The sequence below is a fragment of the Dendrobates tinctorius genome, unplaced genomic scaffold (genome assembly GCF_039654945.1).
Source record: "Dendrobates tinctorius isolate UK_male_01 unplaced genomic scaffold, ASM3965494v1 ptg000004l, whole genome shotgun sequence".
Classification (NCBI taxonomy): Eukaryota; Metazoa; Chordata; class Amphibia; order Anura; family Dendrobatidae; genus Dendrobates; species Dendrobates tinctorius.
The window spans coordinates 37,521,955-37,532,207 of NW_027361672.1; the positions used below are offsets into that span (position 1 = coordinate 37,521,955).

The 10,253-nt window shown below is 47.4% G+C and overlaps 1 protein-coding gene across 2 annotated transcripts; it reads left to right on the plus strand.

Annotated features, from left to right (window-relative positions):
* Window positions 1-1,413: 1,413 nt before the first annotated feature.
* Window positions 1,414-5,781, plus strand: LOC141082914 (uncharacterized). 2 transcript variants are annotated; one of them, XM_073566969.1, is made up of 2 exons: window positions 1,414-1,659; window positions 2,319-5,781. In XM_073566969.1, exon 2 carries the CDS (start codon window positions 2,336-2,338, stop codon window positions 5,450-5,452), a length of 3,117 nt encoding a protein of 1,038 aa, XP_073423070.1. In that variant the 5' UTR covers window positions 1,414-1,659; window positions 2,319-2,335; the 3' UTR covers window positions 5,453-5,781. The 2 variants fall into 2 exon arrangements, with proteins under 2 accessions (XP_073423070.1, XP_073423075.1); XM_073566974.1 differs by lacking the exon at window positions 1,414-1,659 and having other exon boundaries at window positions 1,925-3,356; window positions 5,557-5,781.
* Window positions 5,782-10,253: the final 4,472 nt, after the last annotated feature.

Below are 10,253 nucleotides of genomic sequence, written 5' to 3' on the forward strand. Positions count from 1 at the left end.
CCCTAGACGCCTGCGCAGTGTATTGCGTTGACAAAAAGTGTCAGAGCTCAATGAATGATAAAGATGTAATCAGACCATAATAGCGGCGCATACTCAGTGCAACACCTCAGTCCTCCAGGAGATGGGGCAGGCGTCACGCGTCAGGGAAAACAGAGGAAATTTAACCCCGTGTATAACCTGAGGCGGGCAGACGCCCAAACCCATATCGGAGCAACGGGTGAGCGCAGGTATGCGCACTAAGGTCACAGCATAAAGAATCAGGAGAAGAAAATTAAAAATTAAAAAAAAAAAAAAAAAAAAAAAAAAAAAACACAAGTAAAAAATAAAAAATAAATAATAAACCAAGACAGACCATGGAGGAAATACAGTAAAGATAGTGACATCAATCATAATTGGGGCAAACAATATAAACACATTATATGATAGTGTATGCTACCAAAAATCCAGAGCACCAGTAGGGATTGTAAAGGCACACAATAAGATTGATGCAACAGTCCAGAGAAACTTTTTTTTTTTTTTTTTTCCTTTTCTTCTTCTTCCTTCTTTCTCCTCTTCTTATATAGTAATAGACGAGTGACCCGAACACGATGGAGTGTCCGCATTCTCCATAATATCAATATGCCGTGAAACGATGATGAAGGTAGATATTCTTTCCAGATCCAACAGATAATAAACGCAGGCGTGGGTACGGACATCCAGAATAGAGGGGTCCACACCACACAATGGTACCAGTGAGTCCACATGTAGCCAACACAGAAAACACAGGGAAACTAAAAAAATATATAAAAAGACAAAAAGTTAAAATCATACAAACCAAACGTTGATAGGGCCTAAAAAAATAAAACAATGGTGAGTGCAGCGGAGACAGCAGAAGCTATAAAAATGAGGAGAAACTCAGAGATTCGTTAAGTCCTTTGGGGGTCATAGTATCCAGGGCGACGATCCACTTAGCCTCTCTCTGGGCCAACGCCTTTTTGTAATTTCCAGCTCGGATTCCCAAGTGTACACATTCAATACCTCTTACCATGAAGGACCCCGGGTCACAATCATGGGAGGATCTGAAGTGACGTGGGATGGTCTTAAGGGTAGTAGGATCGACCACTGTCTTGGCCGCCCGAATGTCCCTAACATGCTCACGAACTCTCACACGTAATTCTCTTGATGTGAGGCCCACATATATCAGTGGGCACCCACATGTCGCGTAGTATATGACATTAGTACTACTGCAGGAAATGTGTTGTTGGAGGACTGAGGTGTTGCACTGAGTATGCGCCGCTATTATGGTCTGATTACATCTTTATCATTCATTGAGCTCTGACACTTTTTGTCAACGCAATACACTGCGCAGGCGTCTAGGGTAACGATGCTATCTAGTTTTTATATGAGTGCGGTTTTGTCCCGCCATTTTTTTTTTTTTTTTTTTTTTTTGTGACCATACTATTGATCACTTCCTGGTTTGAGTGAGCTGCACTGCGCATGCTCTGTCCGCTGCCTTTGGTTGGTAGACCTGCCCAATGTGACCGCTTTCAAGTGGGAGGTCTTTCTGCATAAAAACATGGTGGTTCACCTCAGTCAACACTCCCTTGATAAAGCGCCTGTGGCGGGCGCGAAACGTACGTCGGGTGTCGTTGCATGGGCCTTCACCTCCTCTGCTCCCCGGTAAGCAGCCTGCCTTTACTTGTTTCCACACTTCGGTCATTTGGACCGCTGGGCGGGTTGTCTCCCGGGTTCTCTCTGGCACAATTGCGCAGTTTTGATATGCTGATACATATGTTATTTACTATGTAAGAATCCTTCCACATGTCATTGATTCATTTATGTTCAGTGTCCATTGGACTTGCACATTGACCCCTCTGGATGGTTTTTTTTTTTTTTTTTTTTTTGGCGCTCTAGACATGTACAACTATGTACAATACACATTTAATTGAGTATGCCATATTTGACTATCTTTTACCATTAGACACATGTCTGTTATGTGCAATGCCCATGGGCTGACTGAACGTTGTGCCATGTAGATTTCGAGCACTGGTATCATTTTATTTACCCTGTCCTTGTCTGTCCTGATTGTTGTATCATTGGGGCTTATCCCCCCTATTTTAGTCAACTTGTATACTTGTCAGCACTTGATGTGAGTACTAATAAAATTTATACTTTTGCATATATTTTGTATCCGTTACTCCGTTTTCTCCTTTTTAAGATTAGCATATGGAGTGGTAATCCATGCACAAGGCGTTTTTGGACCATGGTCACCGCCTTGTCTCGTTCTCTGATACTGGGCATTATCATATATGTATTGATTGTATCTGTGTTTTTCACAGAATTTTCCTGCCCGAATATGGATTTTCGTGCACGCGACACGACGTGGCGTGCGCAGCTTAATGATGCTCTCCAGGACAGTAGTGGCGGGGACACTGGTGGTTGCAGCGGTGATATGCAAGCAGCTATGTTGAAATTCAGAGATCTGCTCAGTAAACGCACACGCATATGGTGGAACCATGAATTTCTTGACAAATATATTCAGAATAATCTTATCCCTAGGGGTCTGCGTATCCAGGTCTTCCCCTCTTTCCCCATTCAGGATGATGATTTCAAAGCCAAGTGGGAGGAGTTGGCCAATGTATGTTCTATGGGTTTTTTGGACCTATTGAAAACACAAAATAAAAAAACGCTTACTCTTCTTGAGAGTGAGATCGAAATTATTCAATTGGATTTACAAAAAGGCTTAACTGGGGAATCACTCAAAAAGTTTAACGATGAACTTGATGTTGACCTCCAAAAATGGGCCCAAGAAACACAAGCAACCAAGACGAAGAAACTCAAACGAGATATACAGGATAAATTAACGGCCCATGTGTACAGATGGCGCCATCCTCCTGATAGATCCAGACAGTTATATAGGAGTATGTCACGTTCTCGATCTAGATCTACATCTATTAAATCCACTGTTTCTGTTGACGACGAGGCATCGGTGCAGCTGTCTCATCCAGGTGGTACCCTCAGCTCCAGCTCTGACCCCGTAACTAAACGTGTGGTTACACGGCAATCTGCCAGAAAGAAGACATACACCGGACGCAATTTTACTGATTGCTCAGCTGGTGGCCTTCAGGTAGTTAACCTCTCAACACATGCTCTTACACAACCCCAGTTGGAGGTTTTGAGTCGTGGACTGACTTTCTCCCCCACTAATCCTTTTAACTTTTTTGTAGCACTGAAGGATCTTCACCTGTTCTCCAGAAAGCTACTATTACGCAAGCTACACCATAAGAATATCTCTCAGGAGTCGTTGACAGAGAGTGAGATGGAGGCACTTCGAGTTTTGGAGGATCTTCTCGATGAGCAGACACCACCAAGTAGGAGTAAGTTTCCTCCACACGTTTTGCCGAAATCCACGAGATTCCCCCCCCTGTCTCTCAGTCCCGCCATCGACATTTTTACAAAACTAGTCGCAGAGGATTTCAGAAAATTACCATCTAGACGTAAATTTGACAACCTCACATGGAGACAGCGGAAGGCTATCTCCGAATTACAATCACTTTCGGGGGTGGTTTTCAAACCTGCTGACAAGGGGGGGAATGTCGTGGTATGGCCTACACATATGTATGAACGTGAGGCACATAGGCAATTGAGAAACCGTAATGCTTACGAAAGGTTATCCTATAACCCGACTGCCTCCTTCTCGCTCTCCCTTCAGCGTATTCTTGTTCGAGCTTTGGAGGGGGGTATTATAACCAAAACGGTCTTTGAGGGGCTGATGGTCCGAACCCCAAAGACACCCACCTTCTATCTCTTGCCTAAGATCCACAAGGACGCCGTCGAGCCGCCTGGCCGTCCAATTGTGTCTGGTATTGAAGGGCTCTGTGACCCAGTATGTAAATTTCTTGACTTCTACCTCAAACCACTGGTTGAATTATTACCATCTTACATCAAAGACACAACGGACGTCCTCACGCGGGTTGACGGCGTCCTTGTGGACGGTCATACCTTTCTGGTGACCGCGGACGTAGAGTCCCTTTATACATGTATTGACCATACCCTCGGTTTGGATGCGGTCCGCCTCTTCCTGGGGATGTCCGACCTGGACGGCCCGATGTGTGGACTACTCCTTGAGCTGCTGCAGTTTGTCCTTACCCACAATTTTTTTGTATTCAAAGATCAATTCTATCGTCAGCGGTGCGGCACGGCGATGGGCGCGGCCTGTGCGCCCTCATACGCTAATCTCTTCTTGGGTGCCTGGGAGAGATCCATCTTTGGCGACGAGGGCACACCGGCCGCTTCCCATGTGCTGTGCTGGCACCGCTATATCGATGATGTTTTATTTTTTTGGGACGGGACACTGCAGCAGCTCGGGGACTTCATGGCATGGCTCAATGCTAATACTTTTAACATTAGATTGACATTTAAATATGATCTTAAAACTATTGACTTCCTGGACGTCACACTGGAGATCGACGATACACGCCGGATCCAGACTGACGTGTACAGGAAGCCCACTTCTGTCAACTCTTTACTCCATGCCGAGTCCGCACATAACACTTCTACCATCAGGGCCGTTCCTGTCGGTCAGTTCCTCAGGATGAGGCGGATCTGCTCCACCGAGGATGGTTTTGAAAGGCAAGCTAGGGACCTACAGACTCGTTTTCGCAACCGGGGATATAGTAACAGGAGCATACGAAAGGGTTACAGTAGAGCCAGGGCTACTGCCCGTAGGGACTTGCTTTATCCGAGGCGTGATAATACTGGGAGATCTGCTAAGTCAGGTGGATCTGCCCCAATACGTTTCATCTCTACCTTCAATCATGAATGGGAACACATGAGGAGCATTTTGGCCAAACACTGGGCAATTCTTGGCTCGGAGCCATCTCTGGGCCAGGTTATCGGTGATCGTCCTCTGATGACTTCAAGAAGATGTAGAAACTTGAGGGATTTTTTGGTCAAGAGCCATTACATCGCGACGACAACGAACCCCTTTGGATCTACTGGTCCAACTCGGGGGTGTTTTCCTTGCGGCCACTGTGTTGCCTGCCCGAATGTCCTTCGCTGCTCCTCCTTTCAGTCCTCCGATGGTGAAAAAGATTTTCACATCAAACAACACATTTCCTGCAGTAGTACTAATGTCATATACTACGCGACATGTGGGTGCCCACTGATATATGTGGGCCTCACATCAAGAGAATTACGTGTGAGAGTTCGTGAGCATGTTAGGGACATTCGGGCGGCCAAGACAGTGGTCGATCCTACTACCCTTAAGACCATCCCACGTCACTTCAGATCCTCCCATGATTGTGACCCGGGGTCCTTCATGGTAAGAGGTATTGAATGTGTACACTTGGGAATCCGAGCTGGAAATTACAAAAAGGCGTTGGCCCAGAGAGAGGCTAAGTGGATCGTCGCCCTGGATACTATGACCCCCAAAGGACTTAACGAATCTCTGAGTTTCTCCTCATTTTTATAGCTTCTGCTGTCTCCGCTGCACTCACCATTGTTTTATTTTTTTAGGCCCTATCAACGTTCGGTTTGTATGATTTTAACTTTTTGTCTTTTTATATATTTTTTTAGTTTCCCTGTGTTTTCTGTGTTGGCTACATGTGGACTCACTGGTACCATTGTGTGGTGTGGACCCCTCTATTCTGGATGTCCGTACCCACGCCTGCGTTTATTATCTGTTGGATCTGGAAAGAATATCTACCTTCATCATCGTTTCACGGCATATTGATATTATGGAGAATGCGGACACTCCATCGTGTTCGGGTCACTCGTCTATTACTATATAAGAAGAGGAGAAAGAAGGAAGAAGAAGAAAAGGAAAAAAAAAAAAAAAAAAAAAAAAAAGTTTCTCTGGACTGTTGCATCAATCTTATTGTGTGCCTTTACAATCCCTACTGGTGCTCTGGATTTTTGGTAGCATACACTATCATATAATGTGTTTATATTGTTTGCCCCAATTATGATTGATGTCACTATCTTTACTGTATTTCCTCCATGGTCTGTCTTGGTTTATTATTTATTTTTTATTTTTTACTTGTGTTTTTTTTTTTTTTTTAATTTTTAATTTTCTTCTCCTGATTCTTTATGCTGTGACCTTAGTGCGCATACCTGCGCTCACCCGTTGCTCCGATATGGGTTTGGGCGTCTGCCCGCCTCAGGTTATACACGGGGTTAAATTTCCTCTGTTTTCCCTGACGCGTGACGCCTGCCCCATCTCCTGGAGGACTGAGGTGTTGCACTGAGTATGCGCCGCTATTATGGTCTGATTACATCTTTATCATTCATTGAGCTCTGACACTTTTTGTCAACGCAATACACTGCGCAGGCGTCCAGGGGAACGATGCTATCTAGTTTTTATATGAGTTCGGTTTTGTCCCGCCATTTTTTTTTTTTTTTTTTTGTGACCATACTATTGATCACTTCCTGGTTTGAGTGAGCTGCACTGCGCATGCTCTGTCCGCTGCCTTTGGTTGGTAGACCTGCCCAATGTGACCGCTTTCAAGTGGGAGGTCTTTCTGCATAAAAACATGGTGGTTCACCTCAGTCAACACTCCCTTGATAAAGCGCCTGTGGCGGGCGCGAAACGTACGTCGGGTGTCGTTGCATGGGCCTTCACCTCCTCTGCTCCCCGGTAAGCAGCCTGCCTTTACTTGTTTCCACACTTCGGTCATTTGGACCGCTGGGCGGGTTGTCTCCCGGGTTCTCTCTGGCACAATTGCGCAGTTTTGATATGCTGATACATATGTTATTTACTATGTAAGAATCCTTCCACATGTCATTGATTCATTTATGTTCAGTGTCCATTGGACTTGCACATTGACCCCTCTGGATGTTTTTTTTTTTTTTTTTTTTGGCGCTCTAGACATGTACAACTATGTACAATACACATTTAATTGAGAATGCCATATTTGACTATCTTTTACCATTAGACACATGTCTGTTATGTGCAATGCCCATGGGCTGACTGAACGTTGTGCCATGTAGATTTCGAGCACTGGTATCATTTTATTTACCCTGTCCTTGTCTGTCCTGATTGTTGTATCATTGGGGCTTATCCCCCCTATTTTAGTCAACTTGTATACTTGTCAGCACTTGATGTGAGTACTAATAAAATTTATACTTTTGCATATATTTTGTATCCGTTACTCCGTTTTCTCCTTTTTAAGATTAGCATATGGAGTGGTAATCCATGCACAAGGCGTTTTTGGACCATGGTCACCGCCTTGTCTCGTTCTCTGATACTGGGCATTATCATATATGAATTTATACTTTATGTAGCCCCTTATGTACAGCACCATGGAATCAATGGTGCTATATAAATAAATGTTAGCTCTGCGCTAGACTAGGTGGGATTCCCGGAGTGGACCCTCTGGACCGTGGCACCGAGCGGCCCCGGACGAGCAACCAGGTGGACCCGACCCCTATACAGGGACCATTAGGAGAAGGTCCAGGGGTTCGAATGCCATGGCAGCCGGAACCAAGAGGGGCGGCTCGGAATGGAGTACAGAGACTAATGCTAGAAAACAGGACTGAGGTAGGACTGCAGGTACGGACACGGATAGGCAGGACCCGAGTGGGACTGCAGGTACAGACACGGATAGGCAGGACCGGAGCGGGACTGCAGGTACAGACACGGGTAGGCAGGACTGGAGTCGGACAGCAGGTACGGACACGGGTAAGCAGGACTGGAGTAGGACAGCAGACACCAACATGGGTAGACAAGACTGGAGTCGGACTGCAAGTACGGACACGGGTAGGCAGGACTGGAGTCAGACAGAAGGTGCCAACACGGTTAAGCTGGACTGCAGTAAGACAGCAGGTACCAACACGGGTAGACGGGACTGGAGTCGGACTGCAGGTATGGAGATGGGTAGCAGGACTGGAGTAGGACTGCAAAGAAACACAAGGGAATGAGAGGGTGGACACTGAATGCAAGACAAGAACCACAGGACCTAGAATGCTGCTGTAACAACAGCGATCAGGCGCCTCTATTAAGAGAGGGCGGCCTGATATGCTTGCAGCTGTTCCCCCATTGGTCCGGCAGTGATACCGGGTCAGGGCACCGCCGGAGGATAAGGTCAGAGAGGGTGAGTGGGCTGCGGCCTATGGTGCAGGGCTCGCAAAGATGTCACAGGCCGCGGGCTGGTCAGAGGAGGATGCCGCCGAAGCAAGGGGGAGCGATGCTGCGACGCTTGGTAAGCATGAGAGCGCATGGCGGGGGGCCCGGCAAGGTGCACGACGGGAGGCTTGGCGACGGGGGCCGTGACAGTACCCTCCCCCTTAAGCCGCCCCCTGCTGCGATTGGCAAAAAAATCTCATGAGAATGCGGGGAGCGTTGATGTTCTCCCGGGGCTCCCAGGATCTCTCCTCAGGACCGAAACCCCTCCAGTCAATAAGGAAAAAGGTCTTCCCTCTAACTTTCCTCATGGCGAGAATATCTCTTACCTCGAAGGTGTTGTCAGCGCCCACCGGCCGAGGAGCAGGACATGGAGAGGGATGGAACTGATTTAGTACCACAGGTTTCTGGAGAGAGACGTGGAAGGTGTTCGGGATACGGAGCGAAGCAGGCAACCTCAACTTGTAGGCGACTTCATTGACACCTCTCAGGATCTCAAAAGGGCCAATGTGCTGGGGGCACAGCTTGTAAGAGGGTAATTTCAACCAGATATACTTGGATGAGAGCTAGACCTTATCCCCAACGTGAAACGGTGGAGGATCTAACCTCCTCTTGTCTGCGTGCTTCTTCATCCGCTCACTGGCCCTTTTGAGGGCCGTGTTGGTGTCGGACCAGATTTCAGAAAATTCTTGGGACAAGGAGTTGGCTGCCGGCACCTCGGAGGTCGGGGCGACAAGAAGAGGCACACTGGGATGTTTGCCAAACACCACGAAAAAGGGCGACTTGCTTGAAGACTCGCCGGCATGATTGTTGTAGGCGAACTCTACCCATGGAAGCAGGTCAACCCAGTCATTCTGGTGGGCGTTGGAGAAATGACGAAGGTATGCAGTCAACGTCTGGTTAGTTCGCTCTACTTGCCCATTGGTCTGTGGATGATAGGCAGATGAAAAATCCAGAAGTTTGCAAAGCTCTCTCCAAAACTTAGAAGTAAACTGGACTCCACGATCAGGCACAATCCGTCGAGGTAGGCTGTGAAGCTTGAAAATCTGATGGACGAAAATCTTGGCTAATCCGGGTGCAGAAGGAAGACCGCTCAAAGGAATGAAATGTGCCATTTTGGAAAAGCGGTCTACAACCACTAGAATCACCGTACAGCTGGAAGAGCGGTGCAAATCAGTGATAAAGTCCATGGCAATATTCTCCCAAGGTGACGTAGGCACCGGCAAAGGAATCAGCAGACCAAACGGAGGCCGACGTGTTTTATTCCTAGCACAAGAGGAACAGGAGGCAATGATGTCTGATACATCCTGGCGGAGAGTTGGCCACCAATAATACCTAGATATGAGAGCAAGGGTTTCCTCAATTCCAGCATGACCAGCCAATCTGGAGGAATGCCCCCATAGCAGAACTTTCCTTTTGGCATTCTCTGGCACGAGCGTCTTGCCTGGAGGTGGAGAAAGTAGGCTCAACGGTGCCACAGTGATAATCTTCGTGGGCTCGATGATGTGGGGCGGCTCTTCCCCAACCTCAGTCGGTTGAAAGACTCTGGATAGGGCATCGGCCTTGGTATTTCTGTCCCCAGAGCAAAAATTAAGCTCAAAATCAAAGCGAGCGAAAAACAAGGACCATCTGGCCTGTCGAGGATTAAGTCTCTGGGCAGACTGGAGGTAGGCCATATTCTTGTGGTCCGAGTAAATAACAAACGGATGGACAGCTCCCTCCAGAAGATGACGCCACTCCTCCAATGCCAATTTGATGGCCAAAAGCTCGCGGTCGCCAATCGAGTAATTGCACTCGGATGAGGAGAAGGCTTTGGAGAACAATCCACAGGGGCGTAGACGACCCGAAGAGGTCTTCTGGGATAAGACAGCCCCGGCACCTGTCGAGGACGCGTCCACCTCCAGCATGAAAATTTTGCTGCTCTCAGGACGAGATAACACAGGAGCCGTGGAAAAAGCCAGTTTTAGCGACTGGAAGGCCTCCTCGGCCTCTGGCGTCCAGGAGTTAGAAGAGATCCCCTTACAGGTAAGGGCGGAGATTGGCTTGGAGAGTGAGGAAAAGTGCAGAATAAACTGCCTGTAGTACTTGGCGAATCCGAGGAAACGTTGGATGGCTCTTAGGCCGACGGGGCGGGGCCATTTGAGAATGGCGG

Coding starts and splice junctions, on each gene's coding strand:
- LOC141082914 (XM_073566969.1), top strand. CDS start 2,336: ATGGATTTTCGTGCACGCGACACGACGTGGCGTGCGCAGCTTAATGAT.